At 51.5% G+C, this 12,494-nt stretch overlaps 1 protein-coding gene across 1 annotated transcript; it reads left to right on the forward strand.

The window, feature by feature from the left end:
• Nucleotides 1–1,641: 1,641 nt before the first annotated feature.
• zgc:66455 (uncharacterized protein LOC393502 homolog) lies at nt 1,642–10,377 on the forward strand. Its single transcript, XM_061232603.1, has 9 exons — nt 1,642–1,862; nt 2,023–2,056; nt 2,824–3,915; nt 4,767–4,826; nt 5,007–5,107; nt 6,524–6,585; nt 7,151–7,317; nt 8,635–8,784; nt 9,544–10,377. The coding sequence occupies exons 1-9, from the start codon at nt 1,779–1,781 to the stop codon at nt 9,912–9,914; spliced, it is 2,121 nt and encodes a 706-aa protein (XP_061088587.1). The 5' UTR covers nt 1,642–1,778; the 3' UTR covers nt 9,915–10,377.
• The last annotated feature ends 2,117 nt before the right edge of the window (nt 10,378–12,494 follow it).

Genomic DNA, 12,494 nt, shown 5'->3' on the forward strand with positions numbered 1-12,494 from the left:
CAGGTTGCCTGCAGTGTCGAGGATTGCAGTCGCCCCTACGTGTCCAAATACACCCTGCGCATGTGAATGCCGTTTTAAACTTTCTCAAGCTTGTCATTGTTGTAAAACTGGGTGGCTTGATTGTCTGTCAATAAAGTTTGTTTTATTGTTTCTATATGTCCACGGTTTTGTAAATCACACAGTCTCTGTGTGAGTCTGTGAAACTGACAGTATTGTAAGCACATTAGCAGTCATTGTCTGAGTTTAGGTTTAAAATATTTGGTTTAAATGACTCATAATAATCGTTTTGTTGCTGTATAGTGGTGGTGGTATGGTTTGCAGCACTGAAACATCCTTCCTGGTGATAATTGGTATTAACCACAGAAGAAGACTGTAGTTCACTTGCATGATCTTCAGATCTGACCAATGGGGTGGAAGTGTGAATCATGCTCATTGTCTTGACAGAATCCGGTCCAAAAAAAATATTCTTCTTCAAAAATATTTCAGTAGCGAGACGCACTGCATAATGGTCTCATTGATAGATTTTTAGGTCAGATTATTTTTTAATTATTTTAAATTACCACATGATCATTTCACAGTAGTACAGCCATTTCTTCAAATTGCCCTGTTTTTGAAATGGGCCAGCCTATCGCTTAGTGGCTAAGGTGCCTGTAGCCTAGTAGCTAATGTGCCTATAGCCTAGTGGCTAATGTGCCTATAGCCTAGTGGCTAATGTGCCTATAGCCTAGTGGCTAATGTGCCTATAGCCTAGTGGCTAAGGTGCTTGACTGGGACCTGGAATCTTGGCGGTTCAAGCCTCATTCTGGCCACAATAAGATCAGTGCAGCTGTTGGGCCCTTGAGCAAGGCCCCTTTACCCCACATTGCTCCGGGAGGGGATTGTCCCCTGCTGAGTCTAATCGACTGTTAAGTCAGATTGGATAAAAGCAGCAGCTAAATAACTCCAATGTAAAGAGCGGTGAACACAGACCAGCCAGAAGCAATAGGACCCAGGCCGCGTTTGTGCTGCTGTTCAATGATTTACCTCACATCGCTACTGTCTGAGCCCTCAGCCGGGGTCTCCGTGTTTACACAGCCCCCTGTTTCTGTTTCAGAATGAATGTGTAACTCGAGGAAACGGACGGACGTGAATGTCCATTGTGACCGGGTCCCCAGGGGCCAGAGGCGTGCAAACAAGGGCCACTTCCTGTGGGAAAGGCAGGTCTGTGACCGCCTGTCACACGTCTGCATATTTACACGACTCTAACCGACATTTCTGACAAAACTTAGTGTCATTCATGAATATCTCGTTGATAGGAAACTCGGGATAGTATTTTGATATTGTACACTTTTAGGGTGTCCTGTCATTTTGACCTAGGAGGCACAACCTGCATTTCAGTTTTGCTGTGTTAGGATGTGAGAGCGTTGAAGCTCAATATCTCAAAACTACTCGGAACGCAGATGTCATGTTTATGTTTGAATGACTGCTGTATCAATGCTGTCGGCTCATGTAACATGCAACATGTGGGTGATTTCAGGCACACGGAATGCATTGTGTTCTTTAGTTGTCTTTTACCGACACCTGCCGGACAGTCAAGGTTATGCATGTTAAAAAAAAAACGCGAATATTTGCCTGAGCGCGATGATTAGCCAATCACGTCAATGTCGCGATGCGTTTCACGTGTAGCTTTAATTGGGCTCCTGAGGAAAGGGTGGCTTCGGCTTGCAGAGTTGAACTATACGGATAATAGTTTGGAGTTTTCCTTAGCTGACGGTCTAAATAATATTATCAAGCTAAAAATGTCACAAAAGAATTTCCTGCTCGCAATTACATCTACATTTGTTCTCATATGTAGTATAACCACAGCCAATTCTGAAATACCGGTAAGTAGCTACATTTCTGAATATTGCAATGAAGTTTATGACTTTATGTTGACGAAAAACAGAAGTTCGTCGTCCACGGTGCTTCTCATTTCTTGCATGTCGGTATTTACCGACCAGTACATATGACCACCTTAATTGCATTTATTTTTACGCACACCAGGTAAAAGCAACGGATGCTGCATACAATTCACCAGGTAAGAATGCCATCCAGTGTCTATAGAACATGCTGTCGCTACTGTTTTCTTTAATACGGCCGTTTATCTGCCAAGCAAAATGCAGTTACTCTGCGGGGCCTCTTTGACCGGAGTATAACTTAAGTTTTGTTTTGTTTAAACAAAACAGAAAGCCGTCTCCAAATTATTTATTGCTCTAGTAAATCAATCTGATTGGTTTGGGTTGGGAAAAGTAGTGCGACGCTCAAGAACAATTATCAATCAATCAATCTGATAGATAATATCCTGCATTAATACGGTATGTTTTGATATCAGTGTACTGCTATACCCTATATATATATATATTGTACCGTTTTAAGGTCAGGCGCTCTACATTGCTCACATTTTAGAAGCAGTTACTCCTGAAAATAGATGTGTGCTCACTGGAAAAATAATAATTTAGGAGCATATGTAATAAATGGGATGCAAAAACTGAGTGTACGCTCTTAGAAAAAAGAAAAAAAAAAAGGTTCTGAAACGGTTCTTCGGCTTGGTTCCATAGAAGAACCCTTTTCAGTTACTTATGGAACCCTCTATCTTGGGTGTGAAGTGTTGAAAGCTCCCAGACAGAGAACCATTTTGCCCTATAAGGAGCCCTTCAACTAGCTGGGGTTCCTCTGTCGAATCACAGGCTTCCAATTAAACATTTTTTTGTAAAGCATGTGGAGCCCTGAAATCAGCGATGGCGCCTCTCTCCTGCCCCCTAGTCACACTCTTCCCCCCCCTCCTCCCCTCCTCCCCCCCCCCAGCTCCGGGCCGGTCCAGCCGGGCGTTCCTGCGTCTGCGGAGCTGCCACCGCGTGCTCCGCGGGGAGAGCGGAGACTTCTTCTCTCCGGACTTCCTGTGCTCCAACCCGCCGCTCTGGTGCAACTGGACGGTGGCGGCGCCGGCCGGCTCCCGCATCCGGCTGCACCTGCAGGACTACACCCCGGCCGAGGCGTGCCACCTGAAGCGGGACCAGGTGCACCTGGACGAGGCGCCGGGCTCCGGGCGGCACCGCACGCTGGAGCGCTGCTGGGGCGACGCCGTGTACACGTCCGACTCCAGCGTCCTGCACGTGGTGCTGCTCATCGACGCCGGGCTGGAGCCCACCTACCGCGGCTTCCACGCCCGCTACCACACCTTCGGCCTGCCCCAGACCCCGGCCCCGGCCCTGCCCCAGACCCCGGCCCCGGCCCCCACGCCGGGGAATAACCTGCACTGGGCCGGGGGAGCGGGGGAGGACCCGTTCAGCGTGAGCGGGGAGGAGCAGGCCCAGATGGACGCAGGTCTGACGGGGAGCGCTGGGGCCACGCCCGCTCCGTCGCTGAAGGGGGGCGGCGTTCCCAAACCCGCTTCAGCGGAGAGAACCGCTCCCGAAGGACGGGCCGGCTCTGACTCCGCTTCTCCCACCCGACCCAGAGAGGCCGAGGCCCCGGGGGTCACGGAGGAGGGGCCCCCCCAGCCTGAACGGGGCCCTGAGGACCCTCGTGTTGGGGGCCCTGAGGACCCTCGTGTTGAGGGCCCCTCTGATGACCCGGGCGTTTCCAACCGTCCCGCGAACGATGGTCCGTCTAACCAGATTCCCGCCGAAGCCGCCGGGCCCCCCGTCCAGGCTCCTCCGCCCCCCGACGCCACGTCGCCTGCCCCCCCGGCGGCCGACCCTCCGGCCAAAACCCCTCCGGAATCCCGGGAGCCGGAGCCGGACGAGAACAATGCCTCCGAGCCGGGATCCCAGAGCACCAGGAAGCCCCGGGAAGGCGGGGGAGAGGGGGGGGGAGAGGGCGGCGGTCCCGGACGACCCCGCGCTCACAGCGTCCACGCCGACGTCACGCCCCCCCCGGGCCCCCCAGTGCTGCGAGGTAGGGCGACCCGGCCCCTGTGAATCCTACGAGCCACACCAGGCTCTACTCTACCGTAAATAATTACTTTTTTGTTCCTTAAGGAACAAATGTACCTGGCCTGCAGGGCGGCCTGTAGCGTAGTGGTTAAGGTCCATGACTGGGACCCGCAAGGTCGGTGGCTCCAATCCCGGTGTAGCCACAATAAAATCCGCACAGCCGTTGGGCCCTTGAGCAAGGCACTTAACCCCGCATTGCTCCAGGGGAGGATTGTCTCCTGCTTGGTCTAACTGTACGTCGCTCTAGATAAGAGCGTCTGTCAAATGCCATTGATGTAAAAATGTAATGTACCCTGAATCGTACAGTACTGTTACAAACAAGTATGTTTTACAAACAAAATGTTACAAATGAATTATTAATCCAATGGTAAGGGGTACAATTTTACGTACCTATACGATTTCACCCCAGCTACAGGCTTTAGTACCTTTTCAGCACTTTATCTACCTCCTGTAACCTCACTGAGCCGAGACTACATGGTCCGTATTAGGGCGACGGTTAACAACTCCAATTGCTTCCATTACAACCCACGTCCCCCGTCGATGGAGCAGATGGGTCCCGTCTTTAAACTCGGGAGTCTGGCTCTGGCACGTCGACCCTCGGGGGGCTGCAGCAAACGCGTCGAGATGTTCTTTAAGTTGGTCGTTCAAACTGGGTTAAAACAGCGGCTTTTCCAATGATGTTTTAAAGGTGACTGAGTGACTGAGTGACTGAGTGACTGAGTGACTGAGTGACTGAGTGACTGAGTGACTGAGTGACTGAGTGACTGAGTGACTGAGTGACTCTGACTCACTGAATCGATTCTCTTTCCTCAGAGGAAGCTGATGTGGTCCGGTGGTTCAGGAACAGCAGCACAATCGCATCCTTACCTGGAGGTGAGGCTCGATCTACAAGGTTTAGGTTTTTCTCTCTGCGATCACTCGGACCCTCTCGGGTCCTTCAGCGCGTTGTGCCTGGTTCTGATCCGCTCTGTATTGTACGTCGCTCTGGGTAACAGCGTCTGCCAGACGACTGCAGTGTCATGTGCTCGTCTTCTTTGGAACTTTTCCCGGCAGAGAAGTTGTTCGAGGTGACGGTCGAAGTCCGTTTGACCCCCGGAGTGACCGAGAACTGGGACCACGTCGTGCGTTCAGTGATGTCATCCGTACAGGCCATGGTGAGGCCACGTCCGTACTGAGGTCGCCGTGAGTGTGTGAGTGCATGTGTGTGAGAGAGAGAGTGTGTGTGTGTGAGAGAGTGTGTGTGTGTGAGAGAGTGTGTGTGTGTGAGAGTGCGTGTGTGTGTGAGAGTGCGTGTGTGTGTGAGAGTGCGTGTGTGTGTGAGAGTGCGTGTGTGTGTGAGAGTGCGTGTGTGTGTGAGAGTGCGTGTGTGTGAGAGAGAGAGAGTGTGTGTGTGTGAGAGAGTGTGTGTGTGTGAGAGTGTGTGTGTGTGAGAGAGTGTGTGTGTGTGAGAGTGCGTGTGTGTGTGAGAGTGCGTGTGTGTGTGAGAGTGCGTGTGTGTGTGAGAGTGCGTGTGTGTGAGAGAGTGCGTGTGTGTGAGAGAGTGCGTGTGTGTGAGAGAGTGCGTGTGTGTGAGAGAGTGCGTGTGTGTGAGAGAGTGCGTGTGTGTGAGAGAGTGCGTGTGTGTGTGAGAGAGTGCGTGTGTGTGTGAGAGAGTGCGTGTGTGTGTGAGAGAGTGCGTGTGTGTGTGAGAGAGTGCGTGTGTGTGTGAGAGAGTGCGTGTGTGTGTGAGAGAGTGCGTGTGTGTGTGAGAGAGTGCGTGTGTGTGTGAGAGAGTGCGTGTGTGTGTGAGAGAGTGCGTGTGTGTGTGAGAGAGTGCGTGTGTGTGTGAGAGAGTGCGTGTGTGTGAGAGAGAGAGTGTGTGTGTGTGAGAGTGCGTGTGTGTGTGAGAGTGCGTGTGTGTGTGAGAGTGCGTGTGTGTGTGAGAGTGCGTGTGTGTGTGAGAGTGCGTGTGTGTGAGAGAGTGCGTGTGTGTGAGAGTGCGTGTGTGTGAGAGTGCGTGTGTGTGAGAGTGCGTGTGTGTGTGAGAGAGTGCGTGTGTGTGTGAGAGAGTGCGTGTGTGTGTGAGAGAGTGCGTGTGTGTGTGAGAGAGTGCGTGTGTGTGTGAGAGAGTGCGTGTGTGTGTGAGAGAGTGCGTGTGTGTGTGAGAGAGTGCGTGTGTGTGTGTGAGAGTGCGTGTGTGTGTGAGAGTGCGTGTGTGTATGAGAGTGCGTGTGTGTGAGAGAGAGTGCGTGTGTGTGTGAGAGAGTGCGTGTGTGTGTGAGAGAGTGCGTGTGTGTGTGAGAGAGTGCGTGTGTGTGTGAGAGTGCGTGTGTGTGTGAGAGTGCGTGTGTGTATGAGAGTGCGTGTGTGTATGAGAGTGCGTGTGTGTGAGAGAGAGTGCGTGTGTGTGAGAGAGAGTGCGTGTGTGTGTGAGAGAGTGCGTGCGTGTGTGTGTGAGAGTGCGTGCGTGTGTGTGTGTGAGAGTGCGTGCGTGCGTGTGTGTGTGTGAGAGTGCGTGCGTGTGTGTGTGAGTGTGCGAGTGTGTGAGTGAGTGCGTCGTTGTGACCGGTTCTCTCTCTCTGTTTCTGCAGATCCAGAACGCGCTGCGGGCTCACGTGGTCCCTAAAACCATCTCCTCCGTCAGGATTAAAAGGTCTTCCTCCGTCTGTTAACCCTTTCAGCCTCAGGAGGGGAACTCGAGTGAAACCGTAAAAGCCCTATGGCACTCGACCTGATACCTTTTCAACAGATCTCAATCTAAAATGACTGCTATGCTATTCTTTTGTGCCCCTATTAACCCACTATGGACTAAGGCGCCCATAGAAAACTTGTAGAATCGCAATGCATTTCAACGGTCATGTGTCTTGAAAAGCAGTCATAATCAAATGCAAATCGGTTAAGGGGGATGTAATAAGCAGGCTGTGATTGGCTGGTTGAGTGTAAAGGTGGCTGTGATTGGCAGGTTGAGCATTGGGGTGTAAAAGGTGGCTGTGATTGGCTGGTTGAGTGTATACGGTGTGTGTGATTGGCTGGTTGAGTGTAGACGGTGTGTGTGATTGGCAGGTTGAGTGTAGACGGTGGCTGTGATTGGCTGTTTGGGGATAAACGGTGGCCGTGATTGGCTGGTTGAGTGTAAACGGTGGCTGTGATTGGCCGGTTGAGTGTAAACGGTGGCTGTGATTGGCCGGTTGAGTGTAAACGGTGGCTGTGATTGGCAGGTTGAGCGCGGGCGTTCTCTTCATCTTCTGGCTGCACTTTGGCGACGTGCTGGACCCCCTGCAGGTGCACAGGATCCTGCTCATGGCCCTGCCGCCGCTGCAGTCCCGCAAGGTCAACAGCAGGGGGCGCCAGAACCAGCCCACCATCGCCCTCGTCTCCTCTGAAGGTGACCCTGACCCTGAACACTGATCTCTGTGAACCTGAACACTGATCTCTGTGAACCTGACATTAGAGCCTGACCCTGAACACTGATCTCTGTGAACCTGAACACTGATCTCTGTGAACCTGACATTAGAGCCTGACCCTGACCCTGAACACTGATCTCTGTGAACATGACATTAGAGCCTGAACCTGAACACTGATCTCTGTGAACATGACATTAGAGCCTCGCCCTAAACCTGAACACTGATCTCTGTGAACATGACATTAGAGCCTCGCCCTAAACCTGAACACTGATCTCTGTGAACATGACATTAGAGCCTGACCCTGACCCTGAACACTGATCTCTGTGAACATGACATTAGAGCCTCGCCCTAAACCTGAACACTGATCTCTGTGAACATGACATTAGAGCCTCGCCCTAAACCTGAACACTGATCTCTGTGAACATGACATTAGAGCCTGACCCTGACCCTGAACACTGATCTCTGTGAACATGACATTAGAGCCTGACCCTGAACACTGATCTCTGTGAACATGACATTAGAGCCTGACCCTGAACCTGAACACTGATCTCTGTGAACATGACATTAGAGCCTGACCCTGAACACTGATCTCTGTGAACATGACATTAGAGCCTGACCCTGACCCTGAACACTGATCTCTGTGAACATGAAATTAGAGCCTCACCCTGAACCTGAACACTGATCTCCGTGAACATGACATTAGAGCCTGACCCTGACCCTGAACACTGATCTCCGTGAATGCAACGTTAGCGCGTAATACCCACGCGCTTCTGTTAATCCTCACTGGTGAGGTGTTTCTTAAAGTGCACACGATGGATGACGTTTCAGCCAGTTTGGTCGTCGTCAGGTGTGTGTGCCTGTCATCTACACCCAGAACTGTAACTATACATATAAATATGTTTTAAAAATGGTTTTTTTAACTCGACTGACAGCAACTGACAACAGTGACAGCCAATCAAAATGCGTCTGAATTCACAGGGCGTCGCATTGTATATAAATGGCACTTAACATAGCAGAGAAACTATTCACAGAACGATCTCGTTCGTCTGTGTGGATGCTCACAGAGTTATTGTTACAGTTATAGTTATGGTCTATTATGGTTATAGTTACCATCATCGTTTGTCGTTCTTATGTTATCATTGTAGTTATACTTATCGTTGTAGTATCGTTGTAGTTATCGTTATCATTATGGTTATAGTTATCGTTGTGGTTACTATTGTTCGTGGACGGAGCTTTTAGTGAAGTGCCCGTCCACTCAGCCCCTCCCCTGACCCCTGCCCCCCCCCCGCCCCCCCCAGACGTGAACGAGTGCGGGACGCAGCTGGTGCTGTGCGACGTGAACGCCGTGTGTCTGAACCGCTTCGGCTCCTACGCCTGCCGCTGCCGGGCCGGCTTCCAGGACCGGTCCCGTCTGGGCTCGGGCGGGACGCTGTGCGTGGGCCCCGCAGGTACCGACCCGCCGGGTCCCTCACGCGTCTCCTCTGGAGAGTCACTGGCCCTGAGCCTGGGGCCGGGGCCCCCCACCTCGGCCCTGGGGGCCCCCCTGTGCGCCCCCCTGTGCGTGCGGTTTACTTGACATTCGCATTACGGGGCGGCGTTGGCTCAGGAGGTAAGAGCGGTCGCCTGGCAGTCGGAGGGCTGCCGGTTCGCCCTGGGCGTGTCGAAGAGTCCTTGAGCAAGACGCCTAACCGAGCTGGTTGGTGCCTTGCATGGCAGCCAGTCACCGTTGGTGTGTGAGTGTTTGTGTGTGAATGGGTGAATGAGAAGCAGCAATTGTACGTCAATATATGTAAATGCCAACCTTTTTACCTTTTACATGAATTGGCATGAACTAAAGTAGCTGTTGACCAACTCCTGAGAAGTTAATCTGGAGAGTTTTGTTCATGTATTTGTACATGCTTGTGGTGATTCATATTAACCGCTACGTTAGTTAATGCCGATTCATACTGGAATGGGGAACAACACAATGTACTTGTTAATGGTGAACTAATTTAGAGTTTGTCGTATGGTTTGCAAATGGATAAATATAGGTACCCTTTAGCGGTAGGGAAAGGTGAGCACTGCTGGGCAGAATGGCCTGTTCTCACCATCAGTTTGTTAAATTATGTGTGCATAAATTAATTAAGCTTACTGTAAAGTGTGATGGCCGTCTTGCCTGCTGTGTTTGTGGGTGTAACCCCCCCCCCCCCTCTCCCTGGTTGTCATAGGAACAGGCCCCTCCCAGCCGCGTCCGGGCCCCGGCCCCGCCCTGCTGCACTTCCTGTACGGGCTGTGCTTCCTGCTGGCCGCGCTGGTCCTGGTGCTGCTGGGCGTGGTGGGCGCGCTGTACCGGCGGCACCACCGGGGGGCGTTCCCCGTGCCCTGCTACGCCCGCCACAGCGCCGGCTCTGCGGCCTCGCCCCGCAACGGCGCCGCCCGGCCCCCCCCGCCCCCCCCGCCCGTCCGCCGGCCCAAAGACGGCTGGGGCGGCCCCCGGGACAAGTGCCCCTCCGCCGACCTGCCCCTGCTCAAATTCGCCCCGCTGCCCCCTCCCGACGCCCCGCAGAGCGGGGAGCAGGAGGGGGGCGACAAGCTCTAGCCCGGCGCGGCCCGGAACCTTCCGTCTGCCAGCGACGACTCCTCTCTTATTCCTGTCTTTTTTCACTTCTTTCTCTTTTATTTTTCTCTGTTTTTCTTTCCCTGCTCCAGGGTTTATTTTGGTTCAGTCCCTTGGCTTCCCTCTCTCTCTGTTGAATTTGGATGTTAATGTGAAATCAAAGTTTTTTTTTTTTGGTTTCTTTTCTTTCAAAGCAAACCCATGACACTACGGTCAATATTCATATTTTGAGCAATGTTTTTTTTTATTTTGTTTTATTCATCAGGAGATTTACTGCAGCTAAAAAGCAACTGATGACAATGGCGATGTTGTTTTGTACAAGTGCCAGCTTTTGGAGTTGTTCAGGATGAAGTGTTGGAGTTGTTATGAAGTGAGTCCCGGGTGCTTTACTAAGTCCCGCCACAAGGGGGCAGTGTCGACTGCACAAACGTACCAATGAATTCACCTGCTTGGGGAGTTATTTTCCCAGCAATTAAATGCTGTTATGAAGCAATGCTGGTCCTTGTCTTGCTTTTTTATTCATTAAGTTGTTTCAGTACTTTTATCGTCTGTCCAGTTTGGGTCCAGTTATCTCTGTGGGACTGGGAGTGTTGAAAGTTGAAAGTCTTTTTCTGCAAGGGAGAAAGATGGAGAGAGAAGAACCAAGTCCCGAATAAACCCAGACACGTGTTTTATGAGGGTATTAAAACATCAGCAGGCTTAATGAAATGTGGCCGTTTCCCCCGCACACGCTCGGAGACAGTCGGTATGAAGATGGAAAATGAGCTTCCCCCTCTCCCGGGGAACTTCCTGTGTACTTTGGCCGCGCTGTTCTTCATGAACGTTTCCGTTCGCTGATCCTCCACCTCTTCGTTCCTTTCCTCGCTCCTCCCGGCTCCGCCCGTCCGGGAGGCCGGAGACGGGAAGTGGAGACGGGGAGATCTGGAACGCGCGCGAGGCGAATGGAATGCCCTGGCTCCCGCGGATCGGAGCCACGTCAGTTACCGACGCGGCACATCGGGAGGTGGTGGATCTGGCAGGAGTCTGATAGAGCAGGGGATCTAGGGATAGCGTGCGTGATTTTTGTCCTGGATCTGGGAATTTCTGTCAAAATCATATTATGTTATTCCTGGGACCAGGACAGTATTTACAAGTGTACAGACCATTACCCCCCTCCCCCAGGGCCTGGGGCAATGCACCCTGTCATCTGCCCCTGCTTGCTGGTTTAATGGCCCCTGCTCTGTAGCATAGGGCAGCTCTTTCATACGGGCTACACAACCCCTTTATAAAGGTTTCTGTCACTGGCTGTGAATGAGCATTCGATGTAGGTAGCACTATTGGTGGAAGGATCCTGCATATGGGCTGCATAACTCTTTCATAAGCACTACATAAGCACTTATGTCTATAACTGACATAAGAGTCTTGTATTGGCTTACTTGGTATATCATGGTAATGTCACTTGTTGCATCAGTGTTGACGTCACACACCATATGCCTGTTTGCGGTTATTGATTCATTTATTTTGTTGTATAGTCATAGAGCTCTTATGTAGGAGCCTTCAAATAGACAGAATGCCATCTGTTATTTGATATTGCATGTTAAAGTCGCTTTCTCAGTCACCGTGTATCTATTTGCAGGCGTTACGCACTGCTTGTGAGACGGAGTTGCGTAACTGTTATGGTGGAAAACGTTCATAAAAACGTCTCCCTTTTTGACGTAACTGCTTGCGGGGTGTTCTTTTAGCGGCCTGCAGCGCTGTTTGTCTACATTTCCACACGTCGGCATTCAGAGGGCGACTCGGTGCGCACCGACATCAAGGCTCGCCAGAGGGCGCCACTGTGCAGGCAAAGCGTCGTTTTGGGGAAAACCGAAAGCGACCGGGAGACTCTTAAACGCCGTGACCCGTTGCCATGCTGGGCTTGACAACAAACAGGCCTCGAAAGAACTCCGTTCTCTGGGTGCTGTGAGCTCTCTGTCACATTTATTTATTAGCCGTGCTATTTCCTCTAATTATACATTATATGGTTTGGCCTAAGCCCAGGCCCAGAGGAATAATAAAAACTAGTAACCCATTTTGGAACTGATTTGTTTTAAATTGGATTGGATTTTTTTTTTTTTAACCCCCGGCTGAAATACAACCGGGATTTCTGCGCAGCGTTCCCGATGGAACAGCATTCCGGCTTCGGATTCCGGACAGAGAGTGAGAGAGGGATGCATCTGGAGGCTGAGCTAATGGAAAACCGCGGAGCGTAAAATGCAATTTGAAGCGTTTCTGCGGGCTTGACGCCGAGATGCGCGCGGGGATAACGGCCGGGAACGGGACTGGGAACGGGGTCGGAGTGCTGCTATTTTTAGCTCGGTCAGAAGTTTCCCGAATTGAAGGTCGCGGAGGTGGATGTGTGACTTAGATCGCATCGTCCCCTGAGCTGATGGGGCGCCTGCCTGCGGGAGATTACGGGGATAAGAGATGCAGTAACGAACTTTATAAAATGAAAATATACTTTATTGGAAATCCAACATATTGGGTTTCTTGATTTGTCATTTTGGAATGGAGGGATGTCATCATAATAATCTCAGCATCTGC

The sequence above is a fragment of the Conger conger genome, chromosome 2 (assembly GCF_963514075.1).
Source record: "Conger conger chromosome 2, fConCon1.1, whole genome shotgun sequence".
In the NCBI taxonomy this organism is placed as follows: Eukaryota; Metazoa; Chordata; class Actinopteri; order Anguilliformes; family Congridae; genus Conger; species Conger conger.